The sequence below is a fragment of the Helicoverpa armigera genome, chromosome 12 (assembly GCF_030705265.1).
Source record: "Helicoverpa armigera isolate CAAS_96S chromosome 12, ASM3070526v1, whole genome shotgun sequence".
Lineage (NCBI taxonomy): Eukaryota > Metazoa > Arthropoda > Insecta > Lepidoptera > Noctuidae > Helicoverpa > Helicoverpa armigera.
The window spans coordinates 1,388,130-1,413,243 of record NC_087131.1 but is presented as its reverse complement, the minus strand read 5'-3'; the positions used below and the strand labels follow the sequence as shown (position 1 = coordinate 1,413,243).

Sequence of the window (25,114 nt, the reverse complement as noted above, 5' to 3'; positions counted from 1 at the left end):
CTCAATATAAAATGATTTATTGTGAATGAAATTATTTAAGTTGCCTACCTATGCCTTATAATAATTTGGAACAATAATATTTTAGTAAACATTTTCTGGGAAAATTTACTGATATCAATAAGGTTTCCACAATAGTCAAGTATCCTCTGGAAAAGGACGAGATATTGTTTACTATTACCCGCGAAATTTCTCTGTTACCTCTATTTAAGTTATAGTCGTATGTTCCAACAGATCATTTAGAATAAAATGTAACATTCGGTCAAGTCACGCCCCACGGTATTTACCTATACATTGCTATACATAGAAATGTACATTATACATACATACATGATTAAATAATGTATTTCAGGGGCCAACGGTCTGCTAACGTATTGTATTCTGCATGACATGTGTTCGTCACGCTATTATCAAACAGTTGAAAATCATTTTGGATAATTTTTGGTGAAACTAATGTATGTATTTAGATTAAATAACGCAGTTTGTTCTGTTAGATTATGTTCAGTAGACTGACTTTGCTTTCGTTAACTGTATGTTGAGAATAATACAGTATTTTGAACTAGTCTTGAACAAGTAGCCTGTGTTTTAAAATAAATATAGCTAAAACAAAATGTAACTTTACATTTTTGATAAATTGCAAACCAAAAGATATTTATCACATTTTTGCGGTTCACGAGCGTAACGATAAAACACACCCAATATAGTTTGAACATTTAAATATTTCGCGAACATATGTTTTTACACAAACAGTCGAACATCACAAATAGGATATTTAAAAACCATATTAAGTAGCAACAAGAAACCGTGTCTAACACCGTATGTCACACGACTCGGAACGTGAACTTGGTAAGTTTTGCGTGCAAAACAAAACGCGCGATACGGAACGGGAATGTGAAATTATGAATTAATATTTGCGAATTGTTCAATCGAATGTTTGGATCGAGAAAGTCTCCATTTGTTAATCGTCACATTAGCTGTTTGTGTCAAAAATAATTTCTATTTTTAATTTATGTTAATTAAAATGTCCCAGTTTACGCCTCAAGAATTTTGTGTGCATTTAAAGAAACTAATTCTACATTTAAAGTCACTCAGTATAAACAAAAATTTAGTTCCGTGAAGAATGAAAAAACCCACAAAAATCCGCGACAAATGATTGACGTACGGATGTTAGCTTAGCACAAACTTGTACAAATCTAAACAAAATTATCAAACAATTTCTACAACCTAATCAGTTGACGTTAATCTTATCAGTGAGAGAAGAATGCGTGATGTCACAGCTTCTGACGTCATTATATACGACGGGGTTCAAAACATCACGCGGGTACGGAATACAATAGTTCCTTCACAAACTGGACTAACATTGTACAAGTGGTACGACAATGAACCATTTAATGTACATACGTACAAACGTTAGTAATTTACGTACAATATCTCGGTGATAAATCAAAATGGATTGTGATTTTTGGAAGATTAGAAAGAAGATTTGAATTTAAAGAAAGAAAGAAACGAGAAACAACTGAATATGTTAAAAGGTAAAGGCAACAACGAATATAGAAATAAGAAACAGATGAGGCGAATAAATAAAGAAAACAAAAATAAAGGCGTTAGAACAAATTGTTATACAAATTAACAAAAGAAGAATGCCGAAAAGACTATATTAAAACACAAAAAAAAACTGAATACAAAAACTAAACTGAACAAAAACATTATCTGGTTAGTAGGCTAGACTATTATAGACATTCCTTAGGAAACGGCGCCGTTCGCTCGTCTGTCAAAAGTTAGCGGTCGACCTTGCAACAGATAGCGAGAACGTGATCTCAGTCATTTTAAAACCACGATAAAAAACATCGCAACGAATTATCTCGGAAATCCGCAATTAGACTGACGTTCGCTATTAAAACAATTTCGATTCGATCCATTTTAAACTTACATCAATCGATTGCAAGATACGAATCGATAAAAGGTCAAGTATCGATACTGAATGAAAAAAAAAACTTGCGACGCATAAAACAAGTGGTATTTAAATCTAGTTTTATTTACGACTAAAGAGAACAATACGCGATCGGAATATGTTTAAGTAGGATTCGCTAGGTTAGGTATGTTACGTTTCTTTATACGATCGCGTCCTCAATCTAGACAATCGGGCGGTTACTTTCGATTTCGTGAGGCTAGTAATTAGCATGGCCTCGGCATACGCGTGCTGCGTAACTCGGAACGGAACTAGCTCGGGATCCGTCATGGCGCTTGAAACGCAAACGCGGGAAGGAAGCCATATTCACTTTCTTTTTAAATTATATCAACGTTCCATTATACGTGTCGATTCATTAATATTGCAGACGCCGCTGTTTGCGTCATTGGCAAACGAAATTAAAAGTTAACAAGGGTAACTTCACTTGAAGTTACGAAAATGTTTTGTAATTGTATTTTACGACTACCTTCATTTGCAAGTCTACTCTTTGTTTTGTATCTAGGCAGTTTCCGCCTGCGGTATCACCCTAGTCCCGTGAGAAACTATTCCGCGCACCCGATAACGAAGACCCAGCGAAGCTTATATAGTATATAGGCTTCATCGTTAACTGGGCTATCTGCACTGAAAGGAATTTTCTAATCGGTCCTGTAGTTCCTGAGATTACAGCTTTCCAGCATACAATTATTTCAGCTTAAAGAAAAGAATATCACCATTAAGACAAGATGAAACATTGTAGCTATATAAAAAGGGCATAAAAACAATAAAATCTCCGATTCACTGGCAATCATTGTCACTTCAGTAATTACAACAGACAATTGTTTGGTAATTACCAAAGGTTGGAACGAGGCGAGATGTTGCCTCATTTCATTATAGGAAAAAGGTCTGTTATCTGCTAATGGAATTCATTAATTATGTATTTAACGTCCAAGGATTTGAGCCAGGTAAATGTTTGTTAATTGTTATGTAACTAATGACAGTCTGGATTTTGTTCTGTTCATGATACCTGAGTTTAGGATTTTAGGAACAGTAGGTTCTTATTATACTGAAGTATTTTTAAGCGACTAACTACTCTATATTAAAATATTCGAGTAGGAAGAATAGTTAGAAAATTGGCTTAATAAATTACAGAAAAGACGAAACTAAAACCTACCAAAATTGAAATACAATAATTGATAGGTAAAAATAACTGTAATTTACTGCGAAAATGAATCAAAAACTTAATCCCAAATATGCTCTTTACATTTGCCATAAAATTAATGTAGTAGCCACTACAAGTTTTAATACAATTTAATGATAATATCAACAATACACTTTTATTGTGCAAACGACCTTAGACTTATGTTTATAGACAGTTGGCAACAAGAGACAATTAGTATGGGCGCGGTCGTATACCACAGATTAATAGCTACCAGAGACAGAAAACAAGTTTTTTTTTTCTTTTCATAATTATATTATCTTTGTTTGTCGTCTTGTTGACATTTATTTATATCAATAAGTACAATTTTAATTGCGTTCTACAATTTATGGTCGATTTATCAATATATTGTAGTTTAATAAAAATATAAATTTTCAGGATTGCTAAGTTAAAAAAAAAATACATGTAGTGTAGTTGTTATTGAAACAAGATTTAAATATTAATGTGTAATCTAAGTGCTAGGTCAATAATCTGTCAAAGATTGTAATCTAACTTCAATGACATCACAATTTACATATTACGTGACAAAGTTTTCAAAAATGTCAGTCAACTTTTGGGATTTTTATTACATTTTGAAAAAGACAATGTCAGAGTCACGGTCACATGGTGCCATTGGTGACACCATCAGAGTTAGAGATTTGACCGATTGTAAAAACAATAGATTGCGTCCAATGGCCTTTGGTCCATCGTAATTAATCATGGCATCAGAAAATCCGCCCAGTACACACATCTATACTAATATTATAGGTAAAGCTGACGAGTTTGTTTGTTAAACGCAGTAATCTCAGGAGCTATAGGTCCATCGAGAAAAAAAAAATCAGGGTGAGATAGCCTATTTGTCGACAAAGCTTAGGCTACCTTCTGTCTGGGTGCGTAGAAAGCCGCTGGCAGAAGTAAGTACTCGTATATAAATCATTTTATGTAGGATTCATGAATCATAGACATTAAATAAGATACCTCGTCCTTACACACATACACAACACGCATAAAACTACACCCACTATTCACAAAACACATAAAAAATCGATAAAAAAATAAATCGACTAACCCAATCGATTCTAGATCAAGGGCCCACCAAGGAAAAGCACCGAGTATCGAGCACAGTAATTATTAACATTAGTACGTCAGTTGGTGTGTCAGTGCGCATACTAACTACGTCCTCTGACATTCCCTTGTGAAGCAACTCTTGGAATCGAATGAGACAACGTGACGCCTCTCGTATTTAGTACTAGTTAGTCTACGCACATACTACAGACTAAACAGTCGGCCGACTGTTGCCCCGGTGGTTGAATTTATTTTTAGAAAATACAGGAAAAATACCAGTAGCAGAATATCCGCTAGTGAGATCTAGTGATAACTGCTATTGAGATTCAATTGATAACCAATAGATACATCATTAAATTAACAGAATTGAGCCCCTGATCGTTGTTACATGTGTATTTACAAACATCTTCATACTGATTTATGAACACAAACCAACTATCGGCCAACTAAAAGTTCTTAGTGTGCGCGTACTCTTAGTAATAGTGAAGCGATTTAGTCGATTTATGTCGGCCTTCTGAATCGATTAGAGGATAATCGCTTGTAATATTAACGAGTTGGGCTTTGGGATGAGACGTGGGATGTCACACGTAGATATTTATGTACCTACTGAGTTTAGTTTTGGTTGATGTTTTAATGAAATAATGTAATTTTTGGTCTCTGTTGAAGGATGTTTGCTGTAGTTGAATTTGAATATTGATGTTTTTTTTTTATATATTTTCAATAGATTTTTAATGTACAGTTTTAACCAGCGGTTTCATCCGCGTTTTGTGAACGAATTCGCGTACCCGGATAAAAGTATATTCATATTAAAATATTTTTTTCAGTCGGTCTAGTAGTTCATCAGGTTTTCGGTTTCTAGCAAACAAAAGAACTCTTCAGCTTTATATATTATTATAAGTATAGATTGCTGATATCTATAAACTCTCTGTCGTGTACATATGTAGTTGCATGCATTGTGTATTTCTATGTGTGCGTTATTGTATTTTAATAGATGCATGACGTTATTCTAGCAATTAACAACAAACTCATATATTTATTATGCATTTTATGCCATGTGTAAATAACGATACTTTATTGATACAGAAGTGTAACAAAGTAAATAGTCTGCTTACAAAATCACAATTATTTTTATCAAAGTTTTAAATAAAAATACTTAATTACTACAAAGTTTCTTAGTAAACAATATTTGAACTGATAACCTAGAGTTTATTTAAAAATTAAGTATATAGACCGTAACCAGATATACTATACCTAGCGTAATAAGTTCATAGGTTACCAAAATTTTGGTTTTTGGTTTTGAAATTTTTGAGATAATTTTCTAATGAAGTCTCTCTTTTTGAAAACATTGTTAATCTTATGTTTTTTTGTTAGTTTGACTGGTATTTTTAATTAGACGGTACTGATTAGATATTAAGGTATTACAAAATATTGCGAAATAAAATTCTACAAAACACCTATTCAGTAGTTTTCTTTTTTATATTGTTATTTTTTCCCGACATACAGAGAGTTATATTTTTCTAAGCACCGGTTTGAAACTTCAATGTAAATTCAGTGTGTATATTTTATAAAGAGTTCTTAGATATATATTCATATAGACGTCGAAAGTTTTAAGAAATTCAACTCACGTGTCTAACAAGTAATCAAATGACTATCAACGAATTAATTTCTATTGAGATTACAGAAACGGCTTCGCTACAGTTATCTTGTATATCAATAACGTGACAATAACAACGGAGGTAAAGCTTCACGTCATCAATATGTACCTAGTTATCAGGAAAACTAAAAAGAACAGTTGTGACCATGTAGTAATATCATCTGCCTAGCCTTTTCCTATGTTGGGGTCGGCTTTTAATCTAACCGGTTGCAGCTGAGTACCAGTGTTTTATAAGGAGCGACTGTCTATCTGACCTCCTCAACCCTGTTACCAGGGAACCTAATACCTCTAGGACAGACCATCAATAACCTTAAAAAATATAAAGAAAGGTGTTCCAAAATAGTCAGGAAAAACTAAGAATCACTGTAGAACATTTAATTGTTTATTGTTCTGCAGTCGTTTCTGTTCACAAGTTAGGAACTCTGGTCTATGGAATAGGACTTCTAATACCTCCATCATTTTCATTGACTAATAGATAAATCTTTTATATCCATCATCTCTTCATCAAAAACCTAATGTCTATCCAAAACTTATATAGCAAAGACTCATTCATTCAACTGACCAATACCACAGTTCACATAACAACAACGATTTCAATACTGCGCCCACGCAAGGCATAGGACATAGACATGTCCTGGTCATTCAGGACTTCACGCCTACTAATGTCAATCACAGCTTTGCATAAAATATCGATAATGGGCAGTACCACGGAGCAAGGAAAGATGAGTGGAGATGCAATAACGCAGGCGCCTTCTTCTAGCTCAAATACGTACGGTGGGCATGACCAAGACGATCAGTTACGAGTGAACTAGTAGAGCATTCAAGTTTTAAGCTCTGTGAAAGATTTTTGGTATTACAAAAATTTACTGGTCCAAAGAAGACGTACTAAGGGCGACCCCGCTCACCCGCATTTTGGCGTGCTGATTTTTAGGCGATTATCTGTTATGGCACCTCCGATAGTCATTTTGTTCTCCACGGTAGGTGCCCACGCGTTTGTGTTTGACCGGTCATTCTATATTATTGTCTGGGTTGACCGCTGTTTATTATGGCCCGGGTTGATTGATTTGGTTGTTATTTATAGGAATTTTGGTGTTGCTTGAGTGAGATAAAGTTTGCATACCATTTAGGTACTTAGTCAAACAAAAAAATGTTTTATGGTCACAGTTTTTGGGTTTTATTCAGTCAATTATCTGAAAACACCAATCGTTATTGTCATTGTCATTTGTTGCAGAAAGGTTGAATAAGGTTTTATATCATGTTTATGTAGTTACTTACATTCCATTAACACCATAGCATAATGTTCTCAATAATAATAAACTATCAATAAATCATCCATTGATCAATGTAATCAATTGGATATTATTCAAAATGACTGGTGATTACGCGGTAATTTTCAACGCATCAAGGAAAAAACCTCGCACATCCATACAACATTGCTTTTAATTACAATTTAATGAATTATTCTTGTATAAATATTACTATGTCATCAAAGCGGATGGGTCATACTTGTGTGTATGAAAGTGCGTACACATAGTCTTTGTATGTGTAAGCTCGGGAGCGCTCAGTAGTGGTCGACTCACCGAGTCACACAAAGACAATATGCATAGTACGCTTACACACACAAGTGTACCTTCCCCGCTTTCGTGAAATAAAACATCTATAACCCGCATAATAATATTTTTCCTTTTATCAATGAAATGTCACAATATGAATTTATAATTAATGTATAATAGTTATAATGCAATGCAGCCTTGAAGGTCGTTGTTATGAGTCGTTTGAAAGTTGTATTTCTATCATGTATGATCATTTTGCTTGATGATTGTATTAGTCATTTGAAAAATATTTATGACCGTAGATACCTTCTAAGTGTAAAAATACTGATACCGAAACCAACAGACAGAACGAATGTAGTAATTCATTACTAAGGAAAAGCTGTCCCAAAGTTTGTCTCTTATGGCATATGCATATACATATGCATAGGCATATATGTTGACATACTTAGTATGATCTTGTTGCTACTGGATAGACCACATAAATATGAATGTCTTCACATATTACACAGCATTCAATTAAAAAAACTATGAGAAACCCAAAAAGTACAATACATAAATATTTGCTTAAAACACGCAGATACAAACAAAAATAAGTAGACTAACATAAAACACCACTCCGGCTTAATAACCTTGAACAGAATAAACCAGTTCTCGACTTTATCAAGTGAAAGTAATTTATATTAATTATCACACCGCGATAATATCGTCGATATCGAAGTATTATTAATAATAATACCTATATTTTAGTGCTCAACTCGTTTGGCGTAAATGGAATTTAGACTGAGCCTTGAAACTTAATTTTATAAAACTGGCTTAAATGTTTTTCAACAATCAGTTTATTTTAGCATCGAACTAAAATGGCTGAAGGTATATTTAACTTATTTATCAACGAAATAAGAGAATACAGCCGTTGCTATTTTTGTCAAATATAAAAACACTTGACATGACTGTTTTAAAATTAAAATTAACTTCATTTGTGAATGGAAGAACTAGTTAATGATGACTTAACGAAAATTTATGAAAATTAAATGGCAGTAGGCAACTAATCGTTAATTAAATAAGTGTTCGAAGAAAACATGACAAGGTATACCTATTGATATCTTCTACGCTATTACTAATAAATATACCAAATTGAATTCCTATGATACTTAGTACCAAGCACCAAACGTTCAGGATGGACCAATATTTAATTTATATGTCAGTCCAATAGAGGGAGGTTGAAGAAGAAAATATTTAAAACGGACAACGACACAAGAAAAGTGTAGTTTCAAACACAGGAGAAACCGCGGGACACAGCCAGCATTATCCAATATCCATGTATATCTAAGCTGATCACTTAAAACCTCCATGTAGGTATTATGTATCAAGTATGAACATGCATACACAGCTGTCCTAAATACATATCATTTCGAAGCTGCCAATTTGTTCTCCGATATTAGATTAGGCACCTTTCAATTACATATATTGCTGTAGGCATATACGTTGCATACATAATATACGCCTAATTTTAACATGAAGTAGGTTAACTTGGTGTTTAATTTGTGCTGACCTTGTGAAAAACCTTAAATAATTTGCGTGTTTAAAATAATCTGGTTATGAACATGTCTGTACTCAATGAAGTTAATAAAACTTCAATCATGAAAGTTTTAAAAATAAGCAGACAAGCTATAATTTTGAAATAATTTATTTTGAAGAGTCTAATCTTTAATTTACGTTTCTTTCCTCCTCCGAAGTTCGCTACTATGCTGTAGGTATGAACAAAATACTACTGCGTAAGAGTAATCCTTCAAAAGGCAAAGTTATATGAAGTGAACTGTACATACAAGTATTGAATTAACTACATTTTCATTATCAACAATAACACTGTACATCTATGTATTTTCTGCTAAATAAGAGTGGCAACCACATTTCTTTTCAAGCTAGGAGCCACACCTCCGTTGCATGAGAATTCATATCACATAGATAAGTTATCAACTCAACTCCCACAAAATTCTAGATTCTCTTAGAAAATTCGCTCGGCACGCGTTTATCTTAAAAGATAGCGAAGTTTTTTCTTAAATATCATGTCAAGGCCTAGGTTGAATTTTACTTTTACTTTCGTATGTACATTTTTGTGTTATTTTATGAGTAGGTTACTGGGTCCTATATTTCTTGGTTTGTTTGTTAACTGAGGTTCTATTTTCAACGAGTACCTACACTTATATTTTCCTGTTTCACTCGCAAAGGCCTTTTCAAATATTGTAAAAGTGATTTCAGACTTTAATAGTGTAGTAGTGTAGGTTTCCTCAAAAATCACCAGACAGTACTAGGAAGAGAGAAAAAGTACATAAAACTGAATCATATTTATATATCGATTCATATTTGCACTTAAAGTACCGGCTAATTAACCTCTTTTACTTTCCAGTTACCAAGTAATCTTCATAATGGTAAAATTAATACCAAAGTAAGCGGTGTTGCCAGGAGCCAAAATTTCTACCAAACCAGTAAACTCCCGAAAATTATTTCTAACCTGTATTCAGAGATTTTGACGTTGATAAAGTGCTATATAAATTGAAAATTTCTCGTTCCATAATAACCCGACAGGGAGGCTGTCACAAAGTAATTACGTTCCTTTATACGTAATGAACACGCTCATAAATAACTCTTGTGTTAAAATTTTAATGATTGGGTATTTAAGGTGTTTACGCGTGTAATTATTTTGTCACTTTTCAGATGTTTATGTGGTGATAATAAAACAGAATTTATACTTAAGTATTTTCTTAAGTTAGGTATTGTAAAAACAATAATCATAATAGTAAATCAATAATCTGCAGTTTATAACAGGCTTTATGTGCAGACGTTATTTTATTACTATCCCATTAAAAAGTGCGTTGCAATTGTTACATCTTTCAACATCATAATATTGCATCATAAATAACTTGGAAATATAGTATCCAGATCATCACATTAAACGCCTTCCTCTCTTGTAACTATTTTGCTGTGTGTAGGTATATTTTCCACCTTAACATTAAGGAATGCAATAAACGATATGACCCAACCAGCTTTCCATAAAAAAAAAAACCTGTGCAATCTTGATACTATAGAATATAATTTAGAAACTAATGCCTAATAAGTCCAAAATGCACTTTTACCACCGAGGCCTTCCTCACGACATTGGAGTCATTACAACACTCATCGCGACCCACATTCGGGCTGCATCCGCGACTGCCTTCAATATGCTTCACTTGCTTAATATCAAGGATGGTAACCTCACGAGAAGTGCGCACGCGCCGGTCCCACACGTTTCGATAAAATAATTGATTTGAATTAGGAATTGAGTTTGGTTGTCTATTGTTTTTGGGTTTGAATTTGTCATTTTAGACGTTTTAAGTCATGTGTCAGAGAAGGGTCTGAAAGTCTTCAGTAGTTTCGGAGATTACTCCATTTTTTAAACAACACAACAGACAAAGAAAACACCTTTTACTTGACTAATTATTTATTATTTTACTGTGTCAATGCTAAAGCAAATAAGACTAGCCTAATTGAACATGAAAACTGAATAGAAATAAAAAAAAATATCAAAAACCTCAATCACACTAGTTACCATGACGTACAGTAAATAAGTAAGTACATGATATACCTAGTAGATAAAGTGTTATAATATTGTCTGAGCAAATAATACATATGTAAATAATTCACTACAATATACGATTGACCCTATTACGATGAATGCGGCTAAGGGTTAGGCTGAATACGTAAACGGTTCTCTTCATAACCAATAAGGAGGAATAGACATATTTCTAGACTCATAGGCCCTTTCTACGCTAGGCTACAATATTCGTTACCCGACAATTTTGTTCCCTAAGCACTCAGTGCTAAGCAAAGAACGTACGAAAATGTGAAATGAATTTGTATTATGGTACCTTAGGAATCAAATCGTTAGGATATAAAAGACCTTGAGTGGCCTAGTGCGGAAAGCCTTAACTTTCTTACTTAAAATGTTATGTTTTTGATGAAGGAAGACAAGAGAAATCTAACAAGGGAAAGAAAAATCCCAATAGAATTAGAATTACAGCTAAGGAATTGAGTTTGATACCAAATGTAATTCCATAACGCCATCAAAAATAACTTTGGGCACATCAGCATTACTCTAAATATTGTCACGCATATGCAATAAACAATTTTCTTGGCAATTGCATCAAAATTCCCATCATTTATGAAAATAATGTCACAAGTATCAAGTCTTCACGGTCGATAAAGCAATTCATACTCAAACGTTTGATGTTGTTACAGAGTGTTTCAAAAATATTTCGTGTCTCAACATCTGATGCAAATTCCGTCCAAATTGCGTTCAAAATCTAATTGAACACATCCTGTAATTGTTTCAATGTATAAGAAACTTAATACCAACGTAATAAGGTTGGTAATCACTTAATCAATCAACGCAGATTTACGACTTAATTTAAGATCCTGTTCTAAATAAAAACATGAGTTTATATCGATTCTTTGATTTCGATAATAAAATTCGATATAACTAAGATTGGTGATAGGATAAAAAAAGACAATAAAAATTATTCTTATTCAAATGAATGTTAATGTGATATTTGAAAATAGTTTTTCTAGTACCTTAATTTTGGAAAATATTCCACTCATTCTAGGTTTTCCGTGATATTGAGTTTTTTCTTCATTCATTAATGCATGATTGGCAATATGAAATGCCAGCCGTACCTATGTACCTACTAGTAATTATATCGGAATTTATATTGTGACATAATATCTAAGGAATCTAAAGGAAAAAAGACTAACTAATCAATCAACTAGGGGCAAAGTTTAAAAAACAAAAACTACAAAAAATACAAAGTAATTAAGCTCAAATTCGAATTATATGGGATTATTGAAAAGACAGCCATAAAATCATAAAATAGTAATAAATTATAACTAGTTAGCAAAATCAACATCAAAAATAATATAAGAAAGACAACAAAAAAACTAATTTAGGTGACAAAGTCAACTCACAAACACTCATCCAATATCAATATGTTTGAACGCACACAAAAACAAAATTTTATCTTTCGATACCAGTACATATGTATTTTTATAACGATATTATGTAAATGATATTTCGAATATGTACCTATTGTCACGATAAATTTTAATATCATAAGCGATGTATAAGAGAAACGTTTTTTTTTGGAACGTTCCCATTTTGACCATGAAACTGCAATAAATCCAAGTTGTTGAAACTTGAAAGAAAATTAAACTCGAGGATTCCTTGACGCATGCGCGACTCGCGTGCACTGTTGCTAAGCATTGCGTGCACACAACACACTTGGCTCCACACGAATTCCTGCGATTTACGCATATTATTACATTGTTACTAACTACAATACGATCGCCTATTCCATTTATTACTATTATTCTTTAAAAAGCCATTTCACATTTAGTTGCATTCGACAAAAGAAACTGTTCACGCGTTTCATATCACGAGATTACGTTATCGTCGCAACGAACATAATCAAAACATTTTTTCAACAGCATTGCGTCACCGCGATCCTCCGATCTCCGTGTCGTCTGCAACAAGCTCCAATGGTTTTATTGCCATGATTCATTGCTCAACTGCGACAAGAACAATTACGCGACCGTTACATCGATTCTATAACCGATCATCGTGACATTCGATAGAAAATTCCAGTCTAGTATCGATAAAAGTGCTAAGCGGGTATTTGGTAAAAACATCGGCCATTCAACAAGTTCACGTGTTACTACAGCGTAGGTAGAACAGTGCGAATGTTCTCACGTAGCAGTTCTAGTTATAGCAATCATGTCACAAACAACTGATAAGGGCAACCGCTTCCGTTGACCGAGCGACACGAGTTTTCACCGCGGCTAGAAAACGCGCGCGATCTGCATAAAGTCGGCACGCTGTGCGTCGCGCCGAATGCCATCGCGTAAAAGCGCATAACATTTTAAATTACGCGAATCGTCGCGTACAGTGACAGTCTGCGCCCACGCATCGATTCACAATATTTTTTTTCACTAATACGGAACTGGCCGGTTGGAACGTCGCCATCGCAGTTTTGGACATCACATGATTTTCTCTCGTAACACTTACCTTCATATCATCGAGCATGTCGCAGGCGGAGTATAGGGCCGCGGCGTCCGGGCTCACTTTGATGACGCCCATGTTGGAGCTGGTGTCAGTCAGTCAGGGGGAAGATCCAAAGCCGACAGGAGCGGTAACACACGGAGGACCGAGCGGGCCGTTTGCGTGTGTACTATTTTCCTGACGAAAGTTGGCTTCGATATATTTTACGTATTGTTTTAGCGAGTGACGCGTGAGTCGGTGAAGTTTAGGAACACTAAGCGCGAGACGTACTCACGCTGTGACCGAGCCGCGCGGACTGAAGTCTCAGCCGCGAACACACAACTTCGGACAGTGAAAGGGTCCTGACGTCACGGACACGATAACGTGCCGCCGCGCGTCCCGCCCCGCCACTCGCGCCTCGCGCCCGCGACTTGTTGCTACACTTCTGTCCCACTCGCACTCGCTAACATACATATATGTCTATGCCACTCACTAATGACATGACACCTAGCCGTTTGATTAAACATTCGTGCCCCCCGAATACGCGCGGTTGGTGTTATCGTTTTGTTTATAACATGTTCTCGCTGCGATTTCATTAATTTCGAACAAAGAACAGAATGGTATGCAAATGACCTTAAAACTTGCTTAAGTGCTTGAAGCGGTGTTATTTTTACACCGATGCACCTGTATGAGAAACTAGACAAATGAATGTAATTTGTTTACGCGGTAGGGCTTCTACAGTAGCAGTGATGTTTGACGTCATTACAAACAAACACTCGTAGGGAGCTACGATCGCGTAGGCGTTGCGTGCGCCAGGGGCCCGCGCTACGAGCGTAGCCCGCCTACGCGTAAAGGAATCGTAGCACCGATAAAAACTACCCTCTGAATATAAATTGAATGTTTTATAAGTGAAAAACTCTTATAAGACTGCCAAACAAATTATTATAAATTCATAATATTAAAAAGAAGCGATGAGGGAATATTGAAAAACAAAGTAAATTTAATATATTACGAGGCTTGAATAATAAGGGCGGGGATAAAAATAAATGGCGAAAAAATGGAGGTTGCTTTATTTAGGAAATTTGCCATCGCTTCCCTTGGTGGCTTTTTAGAATATTCAATTAAAGTAAGCCGCTCGGTAAATATGTTTGTTGACTCGCTTCGTGTTGATTGTATTGTGTCGCAACAATGGGATTTTTACCGATTTCGGTGGAAATTCATTTTGTTGCTATCAGATTTTTGTATGAAAGAGAACATTTTGCTTTTATGTTGAACAAAGACCTCCCACGCTGTTTACTTGACTATTACGTTTTAGGGACCTTTCAAAACAATATGTTTGTTTGGTGAAATCCTTTCGTATAAAATATAAAATACATTCGTTAGGTTATTTTTGCAATATCGAAGCAATTATATTGTATCAACAATAGGGTTTATCAATTTAATTTTCAATTTTATTCATTTTAATTGCTGTAAAACATCAAAATAAAAACTCAATCAAAATAACAAAACAGCCAACATAAAAATTCCGAATTTCTAAACACCGAACAGAAGCAGAAAAATAAAATAAAAACAAACACAAATAATATCAAAAACCAATAACGACACAAATAGAAAACGAATCTAAACCGATATAGCGTGAAATTAATAGAATCGAACCGGGTCTATAAAAAGTAGGACCGAGAGCAAAAACAGTGTCATTTCATCGTCAGATAATGAAAGACCGAATGGATCGCCCTTGAACTTATCGCTTCAGACCGCTTCACACACACATGCTCACCATCACGCACACACGCTCACTTTCACACACGCTCACGTTAGTGCGTCTAGTCAAACATATACGATAGACATACAATTTTATAGTCGATGTTTTAGACATGTTAGGACTTGCTTAAATTAAATTGAATTTTATTAAATTTTCATTTTAAAGCCTGTCTGTTAAGGACTCTATTAAAAAGGCTTATGATTAGAATTTTAGGCTTAGTAAGATTTATCTACAATAGTACAGTGACGATATTCTTTTATAATATAGCATAATCATGATGACATTCTAATTTAATGAATGCAATAAAACACAACCTGTTTTTCTAGGATTAGGGCAAAAAGAAAACTTTGTCTTAATAACTAAGGATCGGCATTTTTCACTAAACAAAATTCTTCTCATACTATGTTCTACTATGTACTACAATATATATTTACCATCAGCTTTAAGGAGGAGATTTTAATTATATATTAGGAGATTTTAATTATGATAAACAGCTGTTTTCCCTAACCAGACTTTTGCCTAAAATGTACCTAAAGTCATTTTCACACTACAAATCAAGAGTATTGATTGTCTATTGTCAATACAATGCCATATGTACACAAATCTAAAGTCCGTTTTGATACAGCGAATAAAGTACAAAAACGAATTACAAATATACAATGTGTAATATGCCTACAGTACGCTATACTTTGCACCTGAAACTGTTTGCACCTGATGGCAACATATAACTGATAAATAAAAAAGAAGATTATCTATATTCAGAATATCTTGTCATTAATCGAAGTTATGATAAAAATAATATTCGTGACTTATTAAAGAGATAGCACTAATCTTTATTTAAGTGTGAAGTCAAAGTACTGAGTGCGTGTTTGGCGTGAAACAAATGCAATTCATTTACTAAGACTATAATGTTTGATGCGTGGTTTAATGATTTTGGACTGCGTTAAGCAAATGGACGGTCCACACTGCTACTAGTGTGACAATATTATCGTGTCATGTGTATAATATAATTAGGCAGTCGTTTCGTCAAAACTTTTTCCGCCTTTCTAGTGATATACATCATCATCCTCCTGCCTTTATCCCAATTTTATTTGGGGTCGGCACAGCATGTTTTCTCCTTCCATACTTTTCTATCTGCCATCATCTCACAAGTAACATTCTTTCTTACCATATCTACTTTCACACAATTCATCCATCGTTTCTTTGGTCTTCCTCTTCCACTATATCCGTCCACATTAATAATACTCATAATATACATAATATGCTTAACCCCTAAATTGGGGGTCATATTCGGATAGAACCGCAGAATTCTGCCTACATCTGGTCACGCTGGTCGATAAATAAATGAGTAAAATCTCAATATTTGGAAAAAAGCTGTGCAGATAAAAATGATAAACATCATGCCAATATCTAATACTACGTAGGTTACTGCACTAAAATGCTAATGATTATAATGAGGCTGTACATATTTATTCAAAACTCTATGTGCTACTTACAAACAAAATTAAAACCAAAAACATTCAAGCATCACTTTACATAATGATGTTATCATATCAACGAGTATTATGAAGAAGGTGTGTCCATAAGTACTATGTAGATATATTTTTATGTCACACTTAGCGACCGCAAGGCTGTTGCTTAAAGGTTAATACTAATAACGGCATTTCAAGTGTAAAATGTGTGTTTACAAGTACATATTGGTTGCGACATTATTTATGATGTTTTTTGAAAAATGCAGGATTATTGGCAGCGAGTTTCTGGGACGCTGTTCGATCATTTGGAAAATTCAATCACTGAATCATTTTTTGTCAACAATATTGTTGTGAGAAATGTTATTGTTAATTCAGGATAATTGATGTAATATTTACAGTTAATAATACTAATATTTACACCTAATATACGTAATATCCAGAGCGGAAAATCCATGTATCATATGATTTTATGTTACGTGTAGGGTACTTTTTATCCGGGTGCACTGAGTGGTTCCCACAAGACACGAGCTAAGTGCTGGTATAACCTAATTTAACATATACATAACTAGTTTAAAACATATCTTTACTCTGTATTAGGTAGGTATACCTTACCTACACAGGTGCAATGCATTTCAGATTAGATTATTTATGAAACACAAAGATTGTGTATGTAATTAAATTGTTTGATAAAATCCTAGAACCAAAATAATCATACGTTATTTTACCTAACATTTGTTTTACCTGACATTTATTATTGAATTGCAACATTTTTGAAAAATATTTTTCGAGTGCTTCGTTAAGACATTCATCAAAATATATATTGCCTATAATTTGTTTTAATAAATCTATTATTCAAGGTTTTCGGCGTGGGAAAGACAGTGCATTTTAAATATTTACATATGTACTACATGGTCAATATGGTGCTAGTAAATAGTATTTTTGGCTGTCGACTAGCACATAAGAAAAGGGCACCTACCTAGTTATTTCAATAGTTGATCAACAGTGTAAGATGACATAGGAAGAAAAACAGAAAAATTAAGTACCAACGCCTTTTTCTCTAGTTCATTGAAGAAGAGAAACATTGTAGTGAAATAAACAAGATATTTCTTTTTTCAGAAGGTCATTGGTATTAAAACAGGAAAATAATAATACTTTACTTATGTAATTCTAACGAGCAATTTGTCATTGAAAAACCCGAACATTAAAACCCCACGTTAGTTATCGCTATCACACTAGAAAGTTTTATCAGTTAGGTATAGTAATTATCAATGTCAATTTGATAGATAACTTAGTTTCCGCGAAAACATGATGAAAACTGTTTAATAAAACCGATTGTTAAAAATAGATTTCATTGAACTTACCCACTTATATTTTCCTAGTATCGGTATTATAATTATCTTTTGGAATTTATTATAATAATTTTGGCATGTTTAAATTATGATAATATTCAGAGAAATACGCATGTTGTTTTTCTCTAAATGATGATGATAAAAAATAATAACTAGTGTTAACAATTTCCATAAAATTACAACCATACCAAAACTTCGATCACACAAAACAACAAACCAAATTCTTCAAACCCAAAATCGATACCACCAAACCGAGAATCGAGATGGATAATCGAATAAAATCGAAAGTACTATCTATCGATGTAGGTCAGTGCCGAGTCAAGGCGCTACGTTATATTGATAATCTTACGTTCATTCACTGCGAGTATGTAGGGCTGGTAATCAGGCTAAGGTATACTGCCGTTTTGGTGAAGAAAGTTGCTCGTGGTTTTTTGGCCCTACATTAATTAAGTTTCTGCAACTTGTGGTCAGGCTTTCAGGTTTCAAAGAAGGACTATAAAATTATTAAGGAAGCTAAGGATAAAAAAATATTAGACACAGGGGTCTAGATTTAAACGAGAACGGAAAGGAATGGATTCAGGGAATTGGATGTTATTATGTTGGTAGCAATTTGATGTTGAAAAAACACACGTATCTACTTTAATCAAATATTCTTGTGGATGACATTTCTTTTTCTCTAGTACTATCATGCTAAAACACCCATGAACGAATCGTAAATCATTTCATACCTATCAAACCTGGTTTTATGAAATTTTCTGAGGCTCTAAAAAAGGCCAAAAATCCTAAAAAATAGTGTCACATTGCCAACCCTGCAAATGCAGACGCACTTCCAAATCGTGAACATCGTGACACGCTCGCCATTTTCGGAGACGCAGGTGACTATCAAATAACAACATTAGATCGTGTTCATATTCTGTGATTTATTGAGGTCGACCAGACATATAAGCTGTATTTGGTCTTGATAGAGATGTTTGAATGTCTTTGGATTTTTTGTGCAGAGGTTCTAAATGCACTGGTTGGTTTTGGAATCACACATAGATATAGTGATACATAATATTCAACTTATAGGATTCAAGTTATCGGATATGGTTGTATGTTAGTTTGTCTTTGTAACAAACAAAAATTTTATGGGGGTAAAAATACCTAAGTAGGCACACAAGCTCTGTTTGGGCTTCATAGAGATGTTTGTATGTCTTTGGATTTTTTGTGTAGTTGTTCTAAATGTAGTGGTTAGTTTTAGAATGATGATGACACAAATGGACACGGTGACACAGGTTGATCTTATAATATTCATCGTTTTTCTGTGTCCCAGATAGTCATAGGATATGAATGTATGTATGTTAGTTTGTCGGTGTTTCATACAAGAATAATAATTGTATATGGGCTAATATATGTACATAGGCTAATATACTTATGTAAACTAGCTACACAAAAATGCATAAATCTTTATTGGACTTTATTGCTTTGCTTGAAACAGCGTCAAATATTGCACATAAAGTGCGTATTGCAGTATTTATACCAATTAATATATCCTATACCCTTTAATATATCATAAATAAAACATACAATGATTTATTTACAATGCATCAAATGCAATTTAAAATTAATCATGCAATAAAAACTTAATTGCTACTGTATAATCATGTTCATTATCTTTAAAGATCGTTTTTTCGTCTACATAATGTTATTATTTTTAGAAAACGATAAAATAAAATCATCATAATTTTTTTTGGCTCACGTTTATATTATCATGTACGATTTTTTTTTCATTTAAATGAAATCAAAACATTTAAATACTATTATAAGGAATTTGAAGATGATTCAGAAAGACACGCAGTCACTTCCTGATATCAATTTAAAAGTTCACTAGGAAGACCAGTTCAAGACCTATTAACATCAAATAAACATTAGAAAAATATATTTGAATTAAAACTACAACCTATGGTGAGAAAAGATGACACAAAGAATGATTTATAAGCTTATGAATTCAACAGGAATCAAACTCATACAGCAAATCTTTAGAACTAACAAAAGCCTTTGATACACCCGACCGTCAACATAGCCAAACATCAAATTATTCAGCAAATACACAAGACACAAGCCAAGCTATAAACTAATAAAACAATCAAGCAACTACGGCCTCATAAAACCTCACATTCCCGGATCTACAAACTATAATTTATCTCCCGGATTCGTCTGAGAACCAACCTGTATTTAATGCCAAAACTGACCTCAAGCCAGAATTCCCATTTTTTTGTTCTCAATGTGGAACAGTTTTCAATGTCCTTTCTTTCTGTCGCCTAGCGCCAAGGTCACTGGGTCTTTGTGCTCTTAAACGGATTTGGTCGAAAACCGGTTCATATAATGACGTCATAAGATGTATCAATGCTGTGTTGAATTTAGAGTAACGCTAATTTTATTGAAATCAAAATTGGTTGATTGAGTAAGTTGAGGTTATTTAAGAACCGAAAATTGAGTCTCATTTCCAAATTTTTGGTTATATCTAATAGTGTAGTCAATATGATATTCAGCTCTTGAACCGTTGTCAAATACTCAATTAACTTTCATTAATCTAACATAACCTTTCAAAGCTGAATATTTGGGATCCAATCAAAACCCATCCACTGTCCTTAATTTTATTCTGAATAATAAAGAAGAGCCCTTCGCATAGCAACGCCCATTCAATAACAGCTGACAATCAGTGCCAACGTCATATTTATTTCTACTCTGTCGCAATAAATCGTACAAGAATCCCAGTACTATCATTATTTTAAAAACAAACGTATGCATTTGTTACGAAAACTTCAAGTATGACGAAACACTATAATATGTTGGCGTAACTTAGACTCTGTACCGAGTTTTGTTTTAATAATCTTCGCAGTAATTTATATTTCAATATTTATAGCTTCCTCTAAATCATTGTGATCATTATCTGTTGCCTGCATAGCCATTTTTTATCAGTTCTAACACGTACGTGCAAATATCTTAAGTACATATGACTCGTACGAATTTTTTGCCCGATCCTGTTGTGTTAGTAATTAAGACTTCGTATGCGAATTAATTGCTGGCGTTTATCGTGTAATCTAGACGTGAGGTAACACATATTTGTGATCGCTATCTTAACGATTATGTGGATGTGGGTATTTTCACTTGTTCATCTTTTTGTCCCTCGAATGTGATTCAACGGTAATAGTGTTAGAGCACCTTTGTATGCTTGAATGGTTTCATTCATATTCTGTTTCACTCGTGGTGACTGGCTTGTCAGATATTTGGCACAAATAACATTAGCACTATCTGGTTCACCTCATATTATCATATTCAACAACTCTATTACGAAATCCACTGCATCCTTATCATTTCCCAAATATGTTAGCGTTGCCTTGCAAGCCTAATTTTATCGGCCAATAATTTACACCTACAAAAAGTGTCCATACACAAAAACTTTTGCACCAATTCCAGTGGAAGTTTAACAAGCTTGATGCCAAATACGTGTAAATTGATTGGTACGTATGTATGATAAACAAAAAATAATGTTTCCGTTGCCATGTGGTCGAGTACTTGAGATCCGTAACGTATACTAAGTATGAACGACGTGGTCCCATTGGCTACGCGTCTGAATGTCGGCTTGACCAAATCGGCTTGTTAAGAAAGTGGTCGAAGGGTCAAATTGATATCAATGACAGCGAGTGAAGTGACGATGGCGTAGTTAGGCGTTGAATCTTGTCATCGCAGAATTATTTGAATTTATACAATCCCTGTGTACGCTTTGACAAGTTCAAAATCATCTTATTCTTAAGCCAAGAAGTATATCCGTGAACCGATAGCACTATGATTCTTATATTCTCTCACACACAAATAAAAATAGATAATTTACACCGAACTCAACTGGGAAGTAAAGGGACCGAACGCGAGTCCGTTCACAATTCCAAGTAAAGGAGTGTTTTGCGCATGTGTGCGTGTATCGCAAGGGTGTCAAGTATTTTGTTTAGCAATCTGTGTCTATTACCGTACCTTATCGGAGCATTCGGCCCTGCCTCAAGGACGGTCCACATCCGTGAACGGACCGAACCTACATACACTTTATAAATAGACCGTTTTATTATGTTGCGGTAATACCCACGACTATTATTGTTCGTTAAGATCGTATATTGTAAGTGGGAAGACGTTTTTACATCAGATCAGGTGTGGACGAAAAAGGAAAGTAAAACTGAATGCAAATAAATGCAGAAGGTTGAAAAGGATGAAGTTAGCGTTGATATTTCATAAATAAATCTGAATATTAATATGGCTACGATGAAAAGCCATACGATACCAAAACTTCTATTGTATCAAGGAAGAGTTTTTGAGATTCGCGTTGAAAATACCGGAATAGAAGAGACAAAGTATACTTCACATTTAAGTTAAGATGATAAACTCTCAGTAATTAAAGAACTGTTTCTACAAACCAAAATAAAACTCAACTGTTTTTATAGTACTGATTTCCAGTAAGAACACCGAGCAGTTTTTTATCGTTCCTTAAAATAAGCGACCGTTTATTCTTCTTTTGCCCAGTAACCTTGGACTTTATTTTGTAACTAAAGACCGTAAATAAAATGCAGTTTTCACGGAAGAGGTTTTAATATTCATTGGATTTCTGTTGTCAGATCTTCGATCAAAGAACTTTTGTAAATGGCCATCAGGTTTGGCCCATAAATTGAGAGAAAAGGATTACTTAGTATCTGGTGTAAGCCCTTTATATTTTGCCCTGTCATGTCCAAGATCTTATTCAAATCGATTAAGAGAGGCCTTACAAATCTCTTTGGAATTAATTTTTTGATTAAAATGAAGGCAATATTTTTTCTGAATTTATGGTGTCAAATTATACTCTTTAAAGTTTGAAGGTTAGATTGAAGATTAAGGGGCGGTTTCTAAATTGTATGTTATCATCATAAGGCATACTTATTTTAATGTACTGACTGGCTAGTTTCTGAGCACCTTTATCAGTGATATTACTTTTGTACGCGAAACTGTTGATATCAAAATTTCAAGTACTATTCAAGTGTATCAAAAATAGTAAATATTATCAGAAAACTTATCCTAGGTCAAGATGAATGAACCAAATGACACGTTTTGATAGTTCAAAGGTTTTCAATCTCATTAAGACATGCATATTGATGCTGTTAAACAATAACATGGTAATAAAAATGTAGGGTGATATGACGATATCATTTGTTTACTAGAAGATTGCGTAAATAAAATGCTATTGACTTCTGTTGCTAGAGATCTTTAGGTACTTACTTACTACATATAAGTTTCAAAAGCCAAAGCAAAAGATTTTACATAAAACACCTGGCAGAAAAATGACGTACAGAATTTTTTTGAGAGGAATGCCACAAGGTTTGATATTAGACCTTTATATACAGTGTATTTTGCTTGTTATTATTTGTATGTCTCTACCAGACCGAAGCCAACACGCTGAAGCCGTTTTGAGACAACTTTAATGAAATGGTGACACAAATATTATTAAGTACTAAAGCAAGGATCTAAGAAGCAATAGTTCAAGGAAACATAATGTCCTTTTAACTTTAAGTATCAATAAAGAATCGAGTTAACAGTCCAATAAGGCTTGATGTCATGCTTATACGCCATAATTTACAAATTACGATCGCCTTTATAAATAATAACAACGAGCGGCCTTTATAAAAGTATCGGCCCTGACAGTGAACTTTATGATGACAACTTTCTGATTTCTGAATCTTTATGGTTTTTATATCGATCGATATCTTAATCATGTCATTTATCTGTCCTCTCTGTATTTTTAACCTTCCGTTATATGAAACTTTGTACGAATTGATTGACCTTTTTGTTTCAATCATAAAAATCTTGGATTTATTGATTGTTTCAGTTGTAAGTACTTACTATCGATATTTATTAATACAACCAAGTACTCATAAATATTTTAAATTTTTATAACTTCATCAAAATTATAGCATGTAACATAGTCTTTTTCCATTAAGACTTTTCATAAATATCTTCTGTTACAGAGTGTTTTGAAGCGACTTCCCAAAAAAAAGATTATCAATTTTATACTTGAATATTTTAATTGATTCTACATTTCACATATTTAATACAAATTACACAGAGGCTCTGATTTTTTAACTAGTTCGTTTTCCTGTATTTGACCTGATTTGCATTATGTCCTGAAGTTCCAAAATTGTTAACGAATCGATATCGAATCACACATTTGACTCGGTTAAGAGCTAGTTTGAAGTCGGCGAGTGTGATCCGAATATGTGTGAGAGTGGTCGAGAGTGATTGAAGTACTTGACTCGATTCCATTCGATTCGATTCTCGTTTATATCGAATGTTTGAGACGTTTGTGTTTGGAGCGTTTGTTTTCGATTTGGTGAATAGGGTGATTTTATCATGTATGTAAAATGTGTTTCTAATTATTTACCATTTGGTTGAGGATCTTTAAGAATTTATTTGAATCAAACGTACAAACAAGAGAAAGCTTTCTAGAAATTTCCAGAAAATTACATTTTCAAGGAGTGTGACTCCTCCTTTTCTATCTTTTCCGGCTTTTTCTATCTTATCAATATACACTCATACTGTATCAGGCTTACACAATCATGCTAATACTAGCATTAAATACAAATAAATAATTAATTTTAGGCTAATCGTGATTATTTTGGAAATTCCCATCGCTTCTATCTCTTAATCGATATGATTTATTTGTTATCTACGAGTACATGCTTATTAGTTTGGCAGATAGGTAGCGGTCAAAGAGACCGATAGGAAGGAAACTTTTTTTAAAATCTCTTTTACATTCATTTATGCACTCGTAGTGGCCTAGTGGGTAAAGAACCAATCTCTCAAGTATGAGCGTGTGTTAAACATCTCAAAGCAACCTGGACTATATTGTCAGAAATCACCAACCCGTATTGAGCAAGGGTGGTGCTGAATGCTCGATCCTTCTCTGTGTGAGAGGAAGCCTGTGCCCAGCAGTGGGACAGTAAAAAAGACTGTTGACGATGATTCATTAAATGCTGAGTCAATAGGTAGTTAATACGCAC

The 25,114-nt window shown here is 33.9% G+C and overlaps 1 protein-coding gene across 5 annotated transcripts in view; it reads right to left on the bottom strand.

The window, feature by feature from the left end:
• The window catches only part of LOC110378579 (terminal nucleotidyltransferase 5C), a 234,872-nt gene that overhangs the window by 8,918 nt on the left and 200,840 nt on the right, over window positions 1-25,114 (bottom strand). The window contains exon 1 of one of the 5 annotated variants that reach the window (XM_021337913.3): window positions 13,504-13,852. The exons of the other annotated variants lie outside the window; for them this stretch is intronic. Within the exon in view, the coding sequence (XP_021193588.1) occupies window positions 13,504-13,575 (72 nt within the window). The 5' untranslated portion in view covers window positions 13,576-13,852. Of the gene's footprint in view, window positions 1-13,503; window positions 13,853-25,114 lie in introns of those variants that run through there. 5 annotated transcript variants of the gene reach the window in all.